Genomic DNA, 15047 nt, shown 5'->3' with positions numbered 1-15047 from the left:
TCGTGAATTGCTCGTCTTACTGTATTTACAGATGGTGCTCCATTTGGATGTCTTTCTGCGAAGATTTCAGTCACTCTTCTAAGGTTTTGCGCTGCTTCTCCATAGTAAATGGCAACTATCTCGGTACGCTCAGCTACTGAATAACGAGGCATTGTTCGAAATATTATCAAACACTGATAATAATCTCCCAAAGTTTTCCTTTAAATACCCAATGCATGTTTAGGATTGACCTATAGCCTCGTGTTATTTAAATCCGGTCGTTTTTTTAACCAAAGTTTCAACTGGATTAGGTAATTCGGTTTCAATTATCGTTTCAAACAATCGTAATTTGGCTTCACCAACTTGTAAATTTTTCAAGCTCGAATTTTCACTGATAAATAAATTGTTTTTCGTCGAGTGAACAATTTTTAAGGGTTTTCGATGAAGGCCTACAACTTTATAATAGAAAATTTTTATCTCGCACCTAGTGGTCGAAAAATAATTTTTCAAAATTGGTGAAAAACATTACCGAAAACGCTCAAATTTCTCAAACTGATGTCCCCCGGTATAGAGAATTGACCTTCCAAATTTGAAATCGGTACTATAAATAGTTTTTGAAAAAAAAAACACTTTTCCGAGCAAAAAAAAAGACCCTGTATAAAAATAATTTAAATATTTAACATTTTTAAACTTTAAAATTACTTTAATTTCATTCTAACTTTGGTTTCAACAAATTGCCAATTATATTTTAATGATTTATGGACGGAAGGACGGACAATATTTGTTGGGAAATTATCCTTATTTACATCTCTTTCGTTTACAGCTCATTAATGAAATAGCTGCGCCCGTTATCGATTTTAAGATAATAATGGGTAAATTAATTTAAAAAGAATGTTAGTTCTTGACCATTTGTTTAGATTAAAGCATTTTCTGTACTCAGTTTAAATATACGCTGCTTATTTGGGCATACATAACTGAAAATAAACTTAACACTCGAAACCGGGCCCTAGGAAATTGCCTATGTTGCCTAAACCAAAAGACGGCACTGCTTGAGCATGTTGACTCTTACAGAAATTGAAAACTTTTGGCCAATAAACCACTAAATTCTAAATCCTATTGCTAAGAAGCAACAATTCTAAAGATGAAATATTAATTATACACTTTTGATGTAGTTAAGAAATAAGTTGAATTATCACTTTATAATGTATTATTAGCTTTAATTTAAATTTAGCAGTAGCTTATATTTATATATTTATTGGAATGTTTAAAATTAACGTTTTAAAATGTCTCGATGTCCACTTGTATCTTTTGGAATAAATATGATGTCATGTTTTTGAACCCAGTAGCTAATTATAAATGGTGTATGAAGTAATTTATTATTGATATGTTTTTCCAAGATATCAGTTTCTTTGAGCTAATTATGGTAAAAATTATTTGAATCTGACCAATATATAATTTTTAATAAAAAAATTACTTTTTCAAAAAATTAAATATAAAGGAAAATAATATTATAAATTCTAAAATCGCTAAGCCCTTTTTAATATATCTAGATCAAACTCAGTTCCTTAAAATTATTTATCACTACAGCCCTACGTTCAGAAACGCATTATCGACCATTTTTGACTTTTTGAGTTTGGATGCTTCTTATATTAATTTTAGGGCGCTGATTCCAAATTTGAAGTCCGTTATTTTCTATCTGTTCTAGTTTCCGAGGTGTGCAAATGCAAAAACCCATTAAAATCGAAAAGTTTCGAAAATACTTCGCAGAAACACATTATGTGGTTATTAACCAATAAGAGTCTTCATTTCGTATAATTTCGTCTGCTCTAATTTCTTCAGCTTCATTCCCAGGGTAACGGTCACAATGGTTGTTACTTATTATTAATATACCACATAATGCGTTTCTGCCAAGAATTTTGGCCAAATATAAACGTACAAATCGCATTTTGTCAAATTATTCTGAGATTTACTTCATTTTGGCGATAGTCGTTGTCACATTTAGATTGGGGACTAAAGAAACCCCCAACATTTAGTTTTCAGTTACATAAATACTGTAGTTTTGTTATTTTTCATAAGAATTACAATAGTCGATTTATCTCAAAATGCCATTTTTGGAGATAATGCGTTTACGGTTAGATCGTGAGAAAATTGCGAACAACACTATGTATAAAAAAAATCTTTGTAACATTTGGATAAATGGTTTACAGCACCTTTCCGTCAAACTGACATTAATAAATATGAAATTCCGGAAATTAAATTGTCAACTTTTTCGATTTAGTGATCAAGGCTTAGTGAAAAATTAAAAGCTTTCAAAATTAAGAGCAACGTTTATTTTGGTAAAATATTAATGAATTATTGAATTGAATCATAAAATTCTTAGCATTTCAACTGTAAGACGTTTTGCGTTAACTTTATCAACCTACAATTTTCGATTATTTCAGATTTGAATTTGGCTGACCAATAGGAAAAAACTAAACCCCTAAAGACTATTAAATTCCCACATTATGGATTTGCTAATCCATTTTCTAATTTATTTTTGGAGTATAAAAGGATGTAGTAAGAAAATAATACATTTCCAAGGATTAAGTGTCATACTTATCGGTTTTATGTTATGGGTTGCCACAGTTGTTTCACAATCAAATTCCCTGACCATCTCCGGAGGTTTTCCCTGACTTACTTTGTGCCAATATTTTGTATTTTTTTACTTTTATTTTAGTAAAGGTTTCCTATTTGCAACTGAAATTAATTTCCCTGACATTTCCCTGATTTATAGACTAATTTTTAAAATTCCCTGAATTTTCCCTGATTTTTAGACCCATATTCGAATTCCCGGACTTTTCCCTGATTTTTATACCCATATTGAAATTCCCGGACTTTTCCCTGATTTTTATACCCATATTCAAATTCCCTGACTTTTCCAGGAATTTCAGGTTTTCCAGGTACCGTGGCAACCCTGTAGGTTACTTATGTAGAGAAATAAATCAGTTTTTTCTCAAATGTAAACGCTAAATCTGGCAAGATATTTTAATTTTTTTCCCTTGCACCGAATCTTCTTTAATTTGGATTCGCTTTCCCCTGATTCTAGGGCCTAACAACGAAATGGGACACCCAAAAAGTTCCTCTTCTTTGAACAGGCTTAATGAAGTTTTAATTTAGTTTGCCGTGAATAAAACAGGATAGAAGTTTCTGCGCGCCAAACAATCCTTTTTCTTATCGCGAAATAAACCACGAGATGCTCTTTTATCCTTTGAACTTTAACTCGATTTTAAAGATTTTCCAATTCGGAAAATTCATGATGTTAATTGAAAATAAGATGTTGGTTTTCCTACAGTTGGGTTGCTCGTTTTTTTAAGTTTCTAGTAATGCTTTGATTGCTTTCAGCCGATTCTCAGATTGCGTTATCTGAACCGAGGAAAAAAATTACGATTGATCAGCTTTCAATAATTATAATAATCAGCTAGGCTAATACCCAAGTCGTCGAGCGACTTCTAATGCCTTTAAAAAGGTGGCCGGGTTGCAATGCGTAGGAGGGTGGTGGCAAGCCTTTCATGCTAGCGAGCCAACAGCTCCCCTACACTTACTATTAGCTTTAACCTCAACAAGTTTTTATGGAAAGGGAAACCAAATAACTCGGGAGTAAACCCCTTTAGCCAGTGGGGAAAGAACTTGCAAACTCAACGCGGAAGGAGTGGTTCCGAGTTTCCACCCAGTTCCACAAGCTGGGATCAAACCCGGCTTCTCTTGCTGCGAGGCGAAAGTGCTACCCACTCCGCCACCCCATATCTAAGCTAAGATATTAGCAGATCGGTTGATTTGAGTGAAAATTTGAACCAGATAGTTTAAAACCAAATCTAAGCTGAATTCATTGTAATATTTCAAATATCCCCAGAATAAAATATTTTTAAATTTTAAATTTTTATTAGCTGTTCATATGATTATATATATACTGAACGTAGAAGTCAGCTAACTTTTCAATTAATTAAATCTGATAAGTTCAGACCGAAGGGCTACCCACTCTGCGTAATCAAAGTACACACGCTTCTTGTAAACTAGGAGCAACAAACACAAGGAGAACGCAGCTAGCCTTTAAACACGGTAACGGCGTGCTGTATACAAATTTAATTGGACGAGCCTTTACGCTGAACGTTTTACGGGCAGGGGGGGGGAGACAATTTCAGAATTTTCCCCTTCCGACGGCAGCAGGTGCTAAAGCGCCTAGCCAATGAAAAAGGTACGCGAAAAAATGCACGACATTTGACGGATTGCGTTCTCCTTCTGTTAGGTGATGTGCTTGTTGCTTCTAGCTGTAAAGAGTACGTAATCTGAGTACTTCCCGTAAGCTTACTTCGCCTAATCTCAACGTATTCCGCTCGGCTCAGCCCAGTTACCTGAGATATTGAATAAAATACAGTTTGTAATCAAATTGCTGGCTGAGAGGCATATAAAATATTAACGTGATCTAACTAACTAATCTGACTTCATATATCTGAATAGCCAGATCAGTTGGCAATTGAAAACGATAGTTTCTAGCGTGGAAAAACTAAACTATTTCGACCTTATACTAATTTATACTTGTTTAACTGCAACTTTGTATTATTAACTAATTAATAAATGGAAATTACACCAAAAGTGAATAATATACTCACAATTCAGTGTCAAAATACTTTTCTGAAGAAAAAACAAATGCATTATATAGTGACTTACATCAGCTATTACATCAGGAAAATATTAGTTAAAAATAAGTAAATATATTTCGAGCCGGGACTGCAAAGGTACACGTTTCATTTTAAGAGCTTAGACAACAATTAAAACAAAAATTACTCCTTTGAAACCCTTATTTTTGATATAAATCTACACCGTATTTCACTCCTAAATTTAATTAGACTAATTAATCTGGGACGATTTGAACACAGTCGAAATGCGAGCCCAAAAGTTGTTGGCAAATTTCAAACAACTATAGTCTAGAAAGCGAAACAACGTCGAGACAGCATTGGGTTTAAGAGGGTGACGATTAACGGGCGTCAGAGATAGGAAGCCAGTGGACTCTTACCATAAACGGAGGCGGCGTTGTCCAAGACGTGTAGTCCGGAGCTCTGCCTGCTGGCTCCCAGCACCGTCTCTTCGCTGCTCATGCGGATGACTTTGGACAAGGCAGCGGTGCATTTTAGTCGCATCTCGGCGTTCTTCAAGTGAGTCTTCTGAACGCGGAACTTCAGGCCCAGGACGGAGTACTCCAGGCCTTCGCTGTCCCTGGTGACCGGGTAGAGCACCGTTATGTCCGACTTTATCTTGGCGTTGAGAAACGGACACGGGCGGAGAGAGAGAGCGTGAATACAAAAGGAACGAATTAATTATTCCGTTTTCACTCCTTTCAAGCCCCCCTTTGACTCATTAATTTGACTTTTGCAAATCTGCTAGCGTATACGAATTTCCACCAAAGCCGAATTCGTTTGATTTTGATAGGCTCTAGTCGCTATCGGCGAACGTGGACTTTACCCTTAAGCCTGCCTTTTAATGGAAGTGTCAGTCGACGTTGTAATTGCCTCCTTGTCAATAATTTAAATCAGTTTGTTTAAAGCTCGACAAATCCCTATTTGACTTCAATTGTTTTACAGTGTCACCTTGATTTAAGGTATAAGGGGAATCCGGCTACATTGGACCGTGTAGATCCGCCTAGGGACAGGGCGAACTTTGCGAGGGTCTTGTTAAATATAATTTTCGAAACTTTCTCTATAAATAATTTTAAAATGACGCTTTTTGCATTTACGGATTTGAATCTTATAAATAATATCGTACTAGAAACTGAAATAAATAAATTAATTTTCAACAATTCGACTTTGGTGAACTTTCAGAAAATATAAGTGTTGTAAGTCGGAAAATTTTCCGTATTTTTCCGAAACAAAATAAGTTTTCATTCCATGATTAGTCTAATATAATGTTTGCAAATTTAAATAAAGCGGCATTTTCACCTAATTTTTTCGAATCTAAAAGTAAAACCAAGAATGTATTTATTTATATTTAGGAAGAATGATTATGTTGCGACAATCGCCGGGCACGTTGAACGCCTTTCCCCCGTCTCGCGCGGGGGTTTGATTACCATCGCGTTAGGTGACGTAAATTTTAAGCAGCCAATGAAATACCGGGACTATTCGTTTTATTTGAAGCGGAGGAGCGTAATGGGGGGACCAACTGGTGGATTGAGAGAAAGGCTAAAAACCGTCTCCCTAGGTATAAATAAATACATTCTTGGTAAAACTAAAACTCTGGACTAGTTTAAACTGATTAACAATGTAACACTATTAATGTTTTGTAGTATGTTTACTGATATTAGACATTTCATATCGATAAAAAGTTAAAAATATTAAAAACCCTTAAAAAATAATTTAAGTTTCAATTTTTTTTCCGGTTTGCGGAAATTTTTATGGAAATTTTTCCGCATTTTATTTTTCCGGAAAATTAACAACACTAGAAAATATCGTAAGTTTCATATCCTTCCATATGAAATCCTTTCAATAATACCCACTAGCTGTGGCTAATATTAACCCAACATACTTTAAAATCAACCTATAAGTAATATCATAAGTGTATAATATTATTATATAAGTGTGACACTTCCTATTCTTCACACGCAAAGGTTTTACAAGACAGACTGCATTACGGGCTTCGTCGCAGTTTTGCGTCCGCTTGCTAACGCGTCACAGGTAGCCTTTGACAGCGCCTCGCTAGGGAAAGATTTTCTTCTTGTGATGACTAGCTCTCAGTAAAATATTCCCCAAAGCGACAAACTTATGGAACAATATTATAGACTAATGGTAGTATGAACTATTAATTTTTACTAGAAAGTGTGTTCTTTCAACTGACGTCGAAGCTCTCTGATTCCAGATGATCTTGGCAACAACTCAAAACTCATTAATCGCCAAAAGTAATTTTTTTGGTGCCACTAATCTGACACATCTCCCATCCATTGAAAGCGACACACGTAATTAATGCGACCAAATTTATCATACAAGCTAACACCTCTACATCCATACCAGGGATACCAAATTATGTCGTGAATTTATGGATAATTTGGTATTTTTCTCCAGCCAAAAAAAAACCTCGACTTTTTGGGAGAAACTTGAGTAAAAAAGTAACGGAAGATTTTTATTAGGGTAATCTGAGCACAGTCCCCCGCCTAAAACTCCTAATGTCTTACACGTTATTAAGCAAAAGGCGTTTTTTCCCCATAGTGTCTACCCTTTCCAAATGCGCTAGACTACTGGTAAGTAAGCGAGATGGGGGGCGGGTTAAAAAATAACAATGCATCCTTTTGAACCATAAAACTTGGCCCACTCTCCACCCCTTCCTCTTCTTCAGCGTGCGCGTAACGCGGCAAAGCTTTCTTTACGGGTTTTTCAGTCATAAAGAGTACGGACTAGTGCATAAAGCAAAAGCCCGCAGGAGTCGAAAAGACGCCTTCTATATTTTACTTTCTGGTGTCGGCCCCTTTGCGGTTTTTGGCCCCGAAAATACTCGGGTTTTTTTGCGGGGTCCTGTCGGGTGGGGGCGCTGTACACGACTGCGCGGGTTCGTCCGCGTTACGTCCTTGTTCTTTATGGTCGTAATGAATGGAGAGATAAATCTGAATAATAAAAATTTCGAAGATTAAATGGAGAAACTCGGGGTTATTGCGGAGTACGTTTATTCCGAAGTGTTTGGGGAACCCGTTATATTACTCTCGAAATGAAAAGACTTTGGGGCCTTATAAGTATAGTTAGCGGGAAAGGGGGGTATGGTTAATGGAAGACCCCTTTTTGAAGGCTTCCGGGATTGCGAGCGAGGCGTTGTTAATGGCGCGCCACCGAATCGAACGCGGTTAATCTGGCCTGGAAGGCTTATAACAAGCTTACTTCTTGGTCGTTTATGAACCACTTGAGCTCGGCGGCGTTTGAGCTCTTCGGTGACGTGCAGTTGACGTCGACCACGTCACCCACGTTGTACCACATTGAACCTCCAGTTATGATTGGACCTTCTTCCCCTGGCGGCAGAAAATAGAAGCGTCAAATATCCTTCTTAAATTCTTCAATTTTACGTAGTATCAGAAGTATCCCAGCAAACACAAATAGGTTTGATATTCAGTGGACATCCATTACATGTCCAGATGTCATAGCAACGGAGATCCAGTAGATGTCGAAACACAGAATTGTCAATATCCTGTGTTTTGATATCTACTGGATCTCCATTGCTATGACATCTGGATATGTAATGGATATCTACTGAATATCAAAACTATTTGTGTTTGCTGGGATATAACATAGCTTAGAGAGAATCGCGCATTTCCCGATAACCTAATTTGCGGGCTTCCACTGCTTTTTAAAATAAGTTTAAATACTCAAAATACAATATATTGATTTCCTAAAACCATTTAGCACAACGATATAAAGTTGTCGTATATTTTACCTATTTATTCCAATTAGTGTGGATACAGGGTTCTTACAAAATTTCGAGGTTTTCCCTGACCAAATTGCCCAATTTTCCCTGAACATTTTTGTAGAGTAAATGAATTGTTTGAGGTAAAATCTTGAAAAATATTTGTTATGTACATCTTTCAAAATTTATTTGCCTGATTTTTTTGGGGGGTCATTTTAAAATTCCCTTACTATTTTGGACCATTTTCAAATTCCCGGACTTTTCCAGGTTTTCCAGGTCGTGTACGAACCTTGGGATAATTGATAATCAAATAATCGTTCTATTGATTTCCTAAAACTAATAGGTTTCGTGCGTAGTTCAAATTTTGCCCATAAGTATCGCCGCCTACCGACCGATTTTTAAATTGAATACATCAAAGCTGTCTGCTCGTTCAACAGTTGAAATTTTCAAACTAAAAACATGGAAATTGAAAAGCTGTCTGTAATTTTTCATATAATTAGTTGAGTGATATTGAGGCAGATGGCGCTATATTTCCTATGCCTATTATTTAAATATAACCGTTGTAATTTTTACACTTTACGTCAGGCGCGTAGGAACGTTTTGGATTAAGGGGGGTACAGCTTGGATGCTAAATTTGGCGCCCCCTCATCAGCATCCTTTTTGCGCTCCTTCTAAAACAATTTGGCGCCCTTTTCATACCACTTTGGCACCCCTTTCCAATTTCAAGGGGGGTACATTGTACCCCTGTACCCCCCCCCGTTCCTACGCCACTGCTTTACGTCGTTAGGCAATAAATTGTGAGCGTTTTTTAGAACCTGTCATTTTAAGAGCCAAAACGAATACCTCGTAAGTTATTTATTATAAGCTTCTGGTAGCACGGATCTCGGAAAAATCAGTGGAAGTCGGTTATTATTATTATGAGGGCCCTTTAAAACATTTAATCGTATTTTGAGTAAATAAAAATACACTCTACGGAAGTGCCTATAATCTATTTTTTCCATAACTATAAAATTGGAAAATAGACCCTAAATTTTTCGAAAAGAAATCTAACCAATCGTAGATCTGATTTAAGAGCTTTCGTTTCCTAGACCAATTTTACTCGCTTCGATAGTTTCTCCCCTGCTTTTTCGACAATAATTCATATTTTCTATCGAGATCTGTTTATTTTGTAGTTCAGACGTCTACGAAAACTAAAATAATTTACCGGAATTGACAGTAACTGGCGAAGTTCCACCGATAACTAACTCATCGCTGGTTTTGGAGTAGACTTGAGAAATGGCCGCTAAACATTGAACTTTGAGAGTTCCCGCCCATAAATATGAAGGTTCCACCAAAAGTTGCAGGCCTATTTTTGACGTCAGCAATCCGTTGGAGTGTCTGATTGGATGATGTTGATCTTGATAGATTTTAGGAGCCTGTATAGAGAGAAAAACAACCTATTTAATAAAAAAATCAATTTTGGTGATTGGGTTTTTGTAAAATTTATTGGAATTCAGGGAAAGAGGATGGATGGAAAAGCGTTGATTTGATATCAAAGAGAGAGAATGAAATTAAATAAAATATTTTTGTAGCTGTTGTTTTAGAGTAGAACCCACCTCCCTACCATTAATATACCATCTCAGAGATGGCGCTGGTTTAGCGGGACCGGAAATACACGTCAAATTCAATTCGTCCCCGATTTCGTATTGCCTGCTGATGCCTTGGATTTTAGGCTCTTCGGATGGGATCACTGCAACACACAAAATGAACACGCGTCAAAAACTATCAACAGAGTTCATACAGCTATTGGTAACCCAATTTCCCTGATATATCCTGGTTTTCCCACGAACATTTCCCTGATTTTTCAAGGTGCAAGATAAAATAAAACTAAGATTTACAGAGTAACTCATTTCATTATTGTCATTGAAGTTAAATTGGTTCAATATTGTAATATATAAAAGAAGAAATTAAGTCAAATCTTTAATAAGAAAAGCTTATTGATGTAAATTGGTATTCAGCAAAATTTCTGAACCCTCATAAATTTCCCTGATTTTTACAAAAAAATGGGAATTTCCCTGATATTTCCCTAACTTCTCTGTCGACAATCGAATTCCCTGATATTTCCAGGTTTTCAAGGTTTTCCAGGTCTGTATGAACCCTGATCAAATGTATAATTAAAAAGTAAAACGACACGTAGATTGTACGTAATGAAGCTACTTCAAGTTTTCAATTTTACGTTTTCAAATAAATTAATTGTCAAAATTTATTCTCTGAAATTTTGAATTGTCATTTTCAGTTTAAAACGTATAATAACGTGAAATAATAATTTTAAAAATTTCCGTTATTTTTTATCGGTACAGACCGATTCATAAGTGACTCAGAGGAAAACAAACATTTACAGCTAAGCCATTAGAGGTTCCATTTTAATGCTTTTATTTATACTAGATGGCGCCAATATAGACCTTTTGGAAGGAAGTAATTTGTTTTATGTAAAATTTTCAAAAAATAAAGAGATAAACACAGAAAAAATTCGGTACGAAAAAGAGAAACACGAAAAAGTAAAACAATTTCATAATTATTATTAAAATTGAACAATAACATATATTTATTGAATTTCGGAAATTAGGTTTGAAAAACTCGTTAGATCTACTATCACGTAGCTAAAAGAAATTCGAGCCCAATTTTTCAAATGGTGCTGCGGCCCTTTAAGCAGGGTTCGAAAACAAAAACCCCGACCCGAAAGACCCTGTGTGTTTTTTTGGACCCACCCACTTAAAATAACCCACTTAAAAGCCCGACTCGGAAAAAACCCACTTTCAAATCATAGATTTTAAATGAAAAACCAACTTGTTCATTATGAAATGACCAATTTCATCTTAAACTGAATTGAAATGTGATACAAATCCTCACAATGAATGCGCACAACCTTTTAGTTCTTACTTCATTCCATTCTGGGGCGAGTTTTCTGGCGAAAGGCATTTTTAACGTTCGCACAAACTCCTAACTGATAAAGTAAGAAGAGAAGCAGTCTATCTAGCAGACGATGTCTAGTCTCTAGAATCTTTATTTAGGAGGGCTAGACAAAAGATATTTCTAATTTCTCTTAGTTTAAAGTTTTTTGCCATATCGTCTAATACAAATTTTAAAATAGTATACTCAAATAAAAAAAACACCCAAATGAAAAACCCCACTGGGTTGGAAACCTACCCAAATAAAAAAAACATTAAAAACCCACCCATGCGAGAGAAAAAAACATTAAAAACCCACCCATACAAAACCACCCATACGAAAAAACCCATTAATAAACCCATCCAAATGAAAAACCCACTAAAACCCACTGGGTTGGAAAACCCATCCAAATTAAAAACCCACTAAAGCCCACTGGGTTGGAAAACCCATCCAAATGAAAAAACCCACTAAAACCCACTGGGTTGGAAAACCCATCCAAATGAAAAAACCCACTAAAACCCACTGGGTTGGAAAACCCATCCAAATGAAAAAACCCACTAAAACCCACTGGGTTGGAAAACCCATCCAAATGAAAAACCCACTTAAACCCACTGGGTTGGAAAACCCATCCAAATGAAAAACCCACTTAAACCCACTGGGTTGGAAAACCCATCCAAATGAAAAACCCACTTAAACCCACTGGGTTGGAAAACCCATCCAAATGAAAAAACCCACTAAAACCCACTGGGTTGGAAAACCCATCCAAATGAAAAAACCCACTTTAACCCACTGGGTTGGAAAACCCATTAAAAACCCACTAAAAAACCCGTGTTTTTTCGAACCCTGCCACAAATAGGCAGCCAATACGTTCTTTCGCCATGTACCCCGTCCTATCATTCCTAATTTCGATATTATTGGGGAGTCCCTCCCATCAAAGAATATCTGTCGCGTGTCCTTCCTACACGAACGTTAAAATAAAAGAAACTATCTTTTCAGATGGTTGGAAAATCGCTTCCCGTCTTTATTCGAATGTATATAAAGTGCTTTTTATATCCGCAATCCACGCGACAAGTGAATGCTTCGATCGTGAGTGAAATACCCCCGTCTTAAATATCTCGCTGGATATAGCGGCAAAATGTCGTCTATAAGGATGGAGAAAAAAACCTTCACAATACTTTGTCAGTGGAGAATTCGGGGTAACGGAAAAAGAATAGACAGACTTTACCCCACTCCGCGATTGGTCCCCAATTGTCAGCTAGCAACGGAGCCCTAACTACCAGACGACAAAGAAGCACTTTTTTCCGTTCCGAATTCTTCCTCTATGGCGCAGCAAACAATATCAAATCCTCTTACTTTTTCCCGCTATCTCTATTGGGAACTAAAGGTGGCGCTGCAGTTGGAACAGGGCTGAAATTTAAATTTTAAATGGTTTCTTTTCGGTGTCGTTAATCGTTTCTCGCTCGCGTACCAATGGTCGAAAATATTTGCTGACTTTGTATAAAGTTGACTATTTATTTGGATATATTTATTATTCTTAATACACGTCTTTGTTGTGCTAATTTAGGAAGTATTTTGGAATTCGGTTTAAGGAAAAAAATATTTGAATTTTCGTATTGTTGAATAAAACAATTTTAAATTTTGGAGAACTTTTTGTAAAGGTTTAGTTAGAATATAGAGGGATCAGTTTAAATTTCAGACACTATAACAAACTATAATTTAATGGAATAAATGATTTTTAACCAGGCTATTTCGAGGCTTGCGTACCAAATCACACAGTGAAAAATAAAAACACCTAGGGCTGGAATCGTTATTTGATCTGCGATAGAAAAATACTCCTTATCATATTTAATTTAATGGTTTTGGAATCGATTTTTTCGCAGACATTTTATTGTTCATATTCGTTTAAGTGTTAGGGTACCAAAATATATGGCAATACATAGATTCTGCACATAAAATAATGAATTGAATTTAAATAATTTATTTACGTGGTAAATATTAATTTTAGTTAATTGGAAATATTTTTCAGAAAAAGGTTATTTCACCGTAGAGTCTAACAGAACTAGCGCTTACAACAGCCAACTGTTACGGTTATTCAGGTCGAAATATTCAGATATCTGAATCAGATCAAGGTTTATATTTTATGGTTACAGCACTCGGCAATAGATTCTCAAATTGTATCTGATTCATTATCACAAGTAGCCGATCTGATCTCACCAGATTCAGTTATCTGTATTATACCTTTAGTAGATAGGGCCTATACACTGTATAATATTTTGGAAAAAAATTAAAATAAACACTAATTAAAATTTTTAAATTAATTTAATCGGTGGTTATGTAAAACCAATAACAGTGAGGCATCTGAAATGTTCTAACCTTAATTCAGATTAGTTTGGGTTTAAACTATCTATTTTACCCATATCATCAGATCTGATTACATGTGAGTTAAAATCTGCGAATCGGTTGCAAGCGCAATTCTGAACGCAGCCAATATATTCTTAGGTACCTGAATCTATTCTTGCAGGAATCCATACCTCTACTTGGAATGCATATCGAGGCAGATTTTCGTTTCGATGTGGCTGACGGTTATTTTTGACGTCACTTTGTTAACTTAACAAACAACAACGTGAGAGGGGATTTTTTATCTCATAGGCGGGGCCAAAGCCGTCAGAGTGATCTTACCATACGCGATACGCCAGGATAAGCATTCCAAGTAGAGGTATGGATTCCTGACGCTGAATATTAGAAATTGCGTTTTTAATAAACGCATCAAATTATAAATTGATTTTTAATGAACGCTTTAAACTATAAATTGCTTTTTTAATAAATGCTTTAAACTATAAAATGAATTTTTAATAAGCGCTTTAAACTATAAATTGCTTTTTTTAATAAACGCTTTAAACTAAAAATTGCTTTTTTAATAAATGCTTTAAACTATAAATTGTTTTTTTTAATAAATGCTTTAAACTCTAAATTGCTTTTTAATAAATGCTTTAAACTAAAAATTGCTTTTTTAATAAATGCTTTAAACTATAAATTGCTTTTTTTAATAAATGCTTTAAACTATAAATTGCTTTTTTTAATAAATGCTTTAAACTATAAAATGCATTTTCAATAAGCGCTTTAAACTATAAATTGCTTTTTTAATAAATGCTTTAAACTATAAATTGCTTTTTTTAATAAATGCTTTAAACTATAAAATGCATTTTCAATAAGCGCTTTAAACTATAAATTGCTTTTTTAATAAATGCTTTGAACTATAAATTGCTTTTTTAATAAATGCTTTGAACTATAAATTGCTTTTTTTAATAAATGCTTTAAACTATAAAATGCATTTTCAATAAGCGCTTTAAACTATAAATTGCTTTTTTAATAAATGCTTTGAACTATAAATTGCTTTTTTAATAAATGCTTTGAACTATAAATTGCTTTTTTTAATAAGCGCCTTAATTTATTATAAATTGCTTTTTTAATAAATGCTTTAAACTATAAATTGCTTTTTTAATAAATGCTTTGAACTATAAATTGCTTTTTTAATAAATGCTTTGAACTATAAATTGCTTTTTTTAATAAGCGCCTTAATTTATTATAAATTGAGTTTTTAATAACCGTTTAAAATTATAAATTGCCGAGGGGATTTTTCCTCTCGTAGGGGGGCCAAAGTCATCAGAGTGATCTTACCATACGCGATACGGCAAGATAAGCATTCCAAGTAGAGGTATGGATTCCTGATT

At 35.0% G+C, this 15047-nt stretch overlaps 1 protein-coding gene across 1 annotated transcript in view; it reads right to left on the bottom strand.

Moving 5' to 3' along the window:
- Window positions 1–15047, bottom strand: part of LOC149952498 (uncharacterized) — a 134066-nt gene that overhangs the window by 18980 nt on the left and 100039 nt on the right. The window contains exons 4-7 of the mRNA XM_090169721.1: window positions 9984–10117; window positions 9593–9803; window positions 7869–7996; window positions 5030–5267 (exon numbers count right to left, since the gene is read on the bottom strand). Coding sequence (XP_090025847.1) covers window positions 5030–5267; window positions 7869–7996; window positions 9593–9803; window positions 9984–10117 — 711 coding nt within the window. The remainder of the gene's footprint in view (window positions 1–5029; window positions 5268–7868; window positions 7997–9592; window positions 9804–9983; window positions 10118–15047) is intronic.

The sequence above is a fragment of the Leiobunum rupestre genome, chromosome 3, assembly GCF_980474605.1.
Source record: "Leiobunum rupestre chromosome 3, qqLeiRupe1.1.hap1, whole genome shotgun sequence".
In the NCBI taxonomy this organism is placed as follows: Eukaryota; Metazoa; Arthropoda; class Arachnida; order Opiliones; family Sclerosomatidae; genus Leiobunum; species Leiobunum rupestre.
This window is presented reverse-complemented; position numbering and strand designations above follow the sequence as displayed.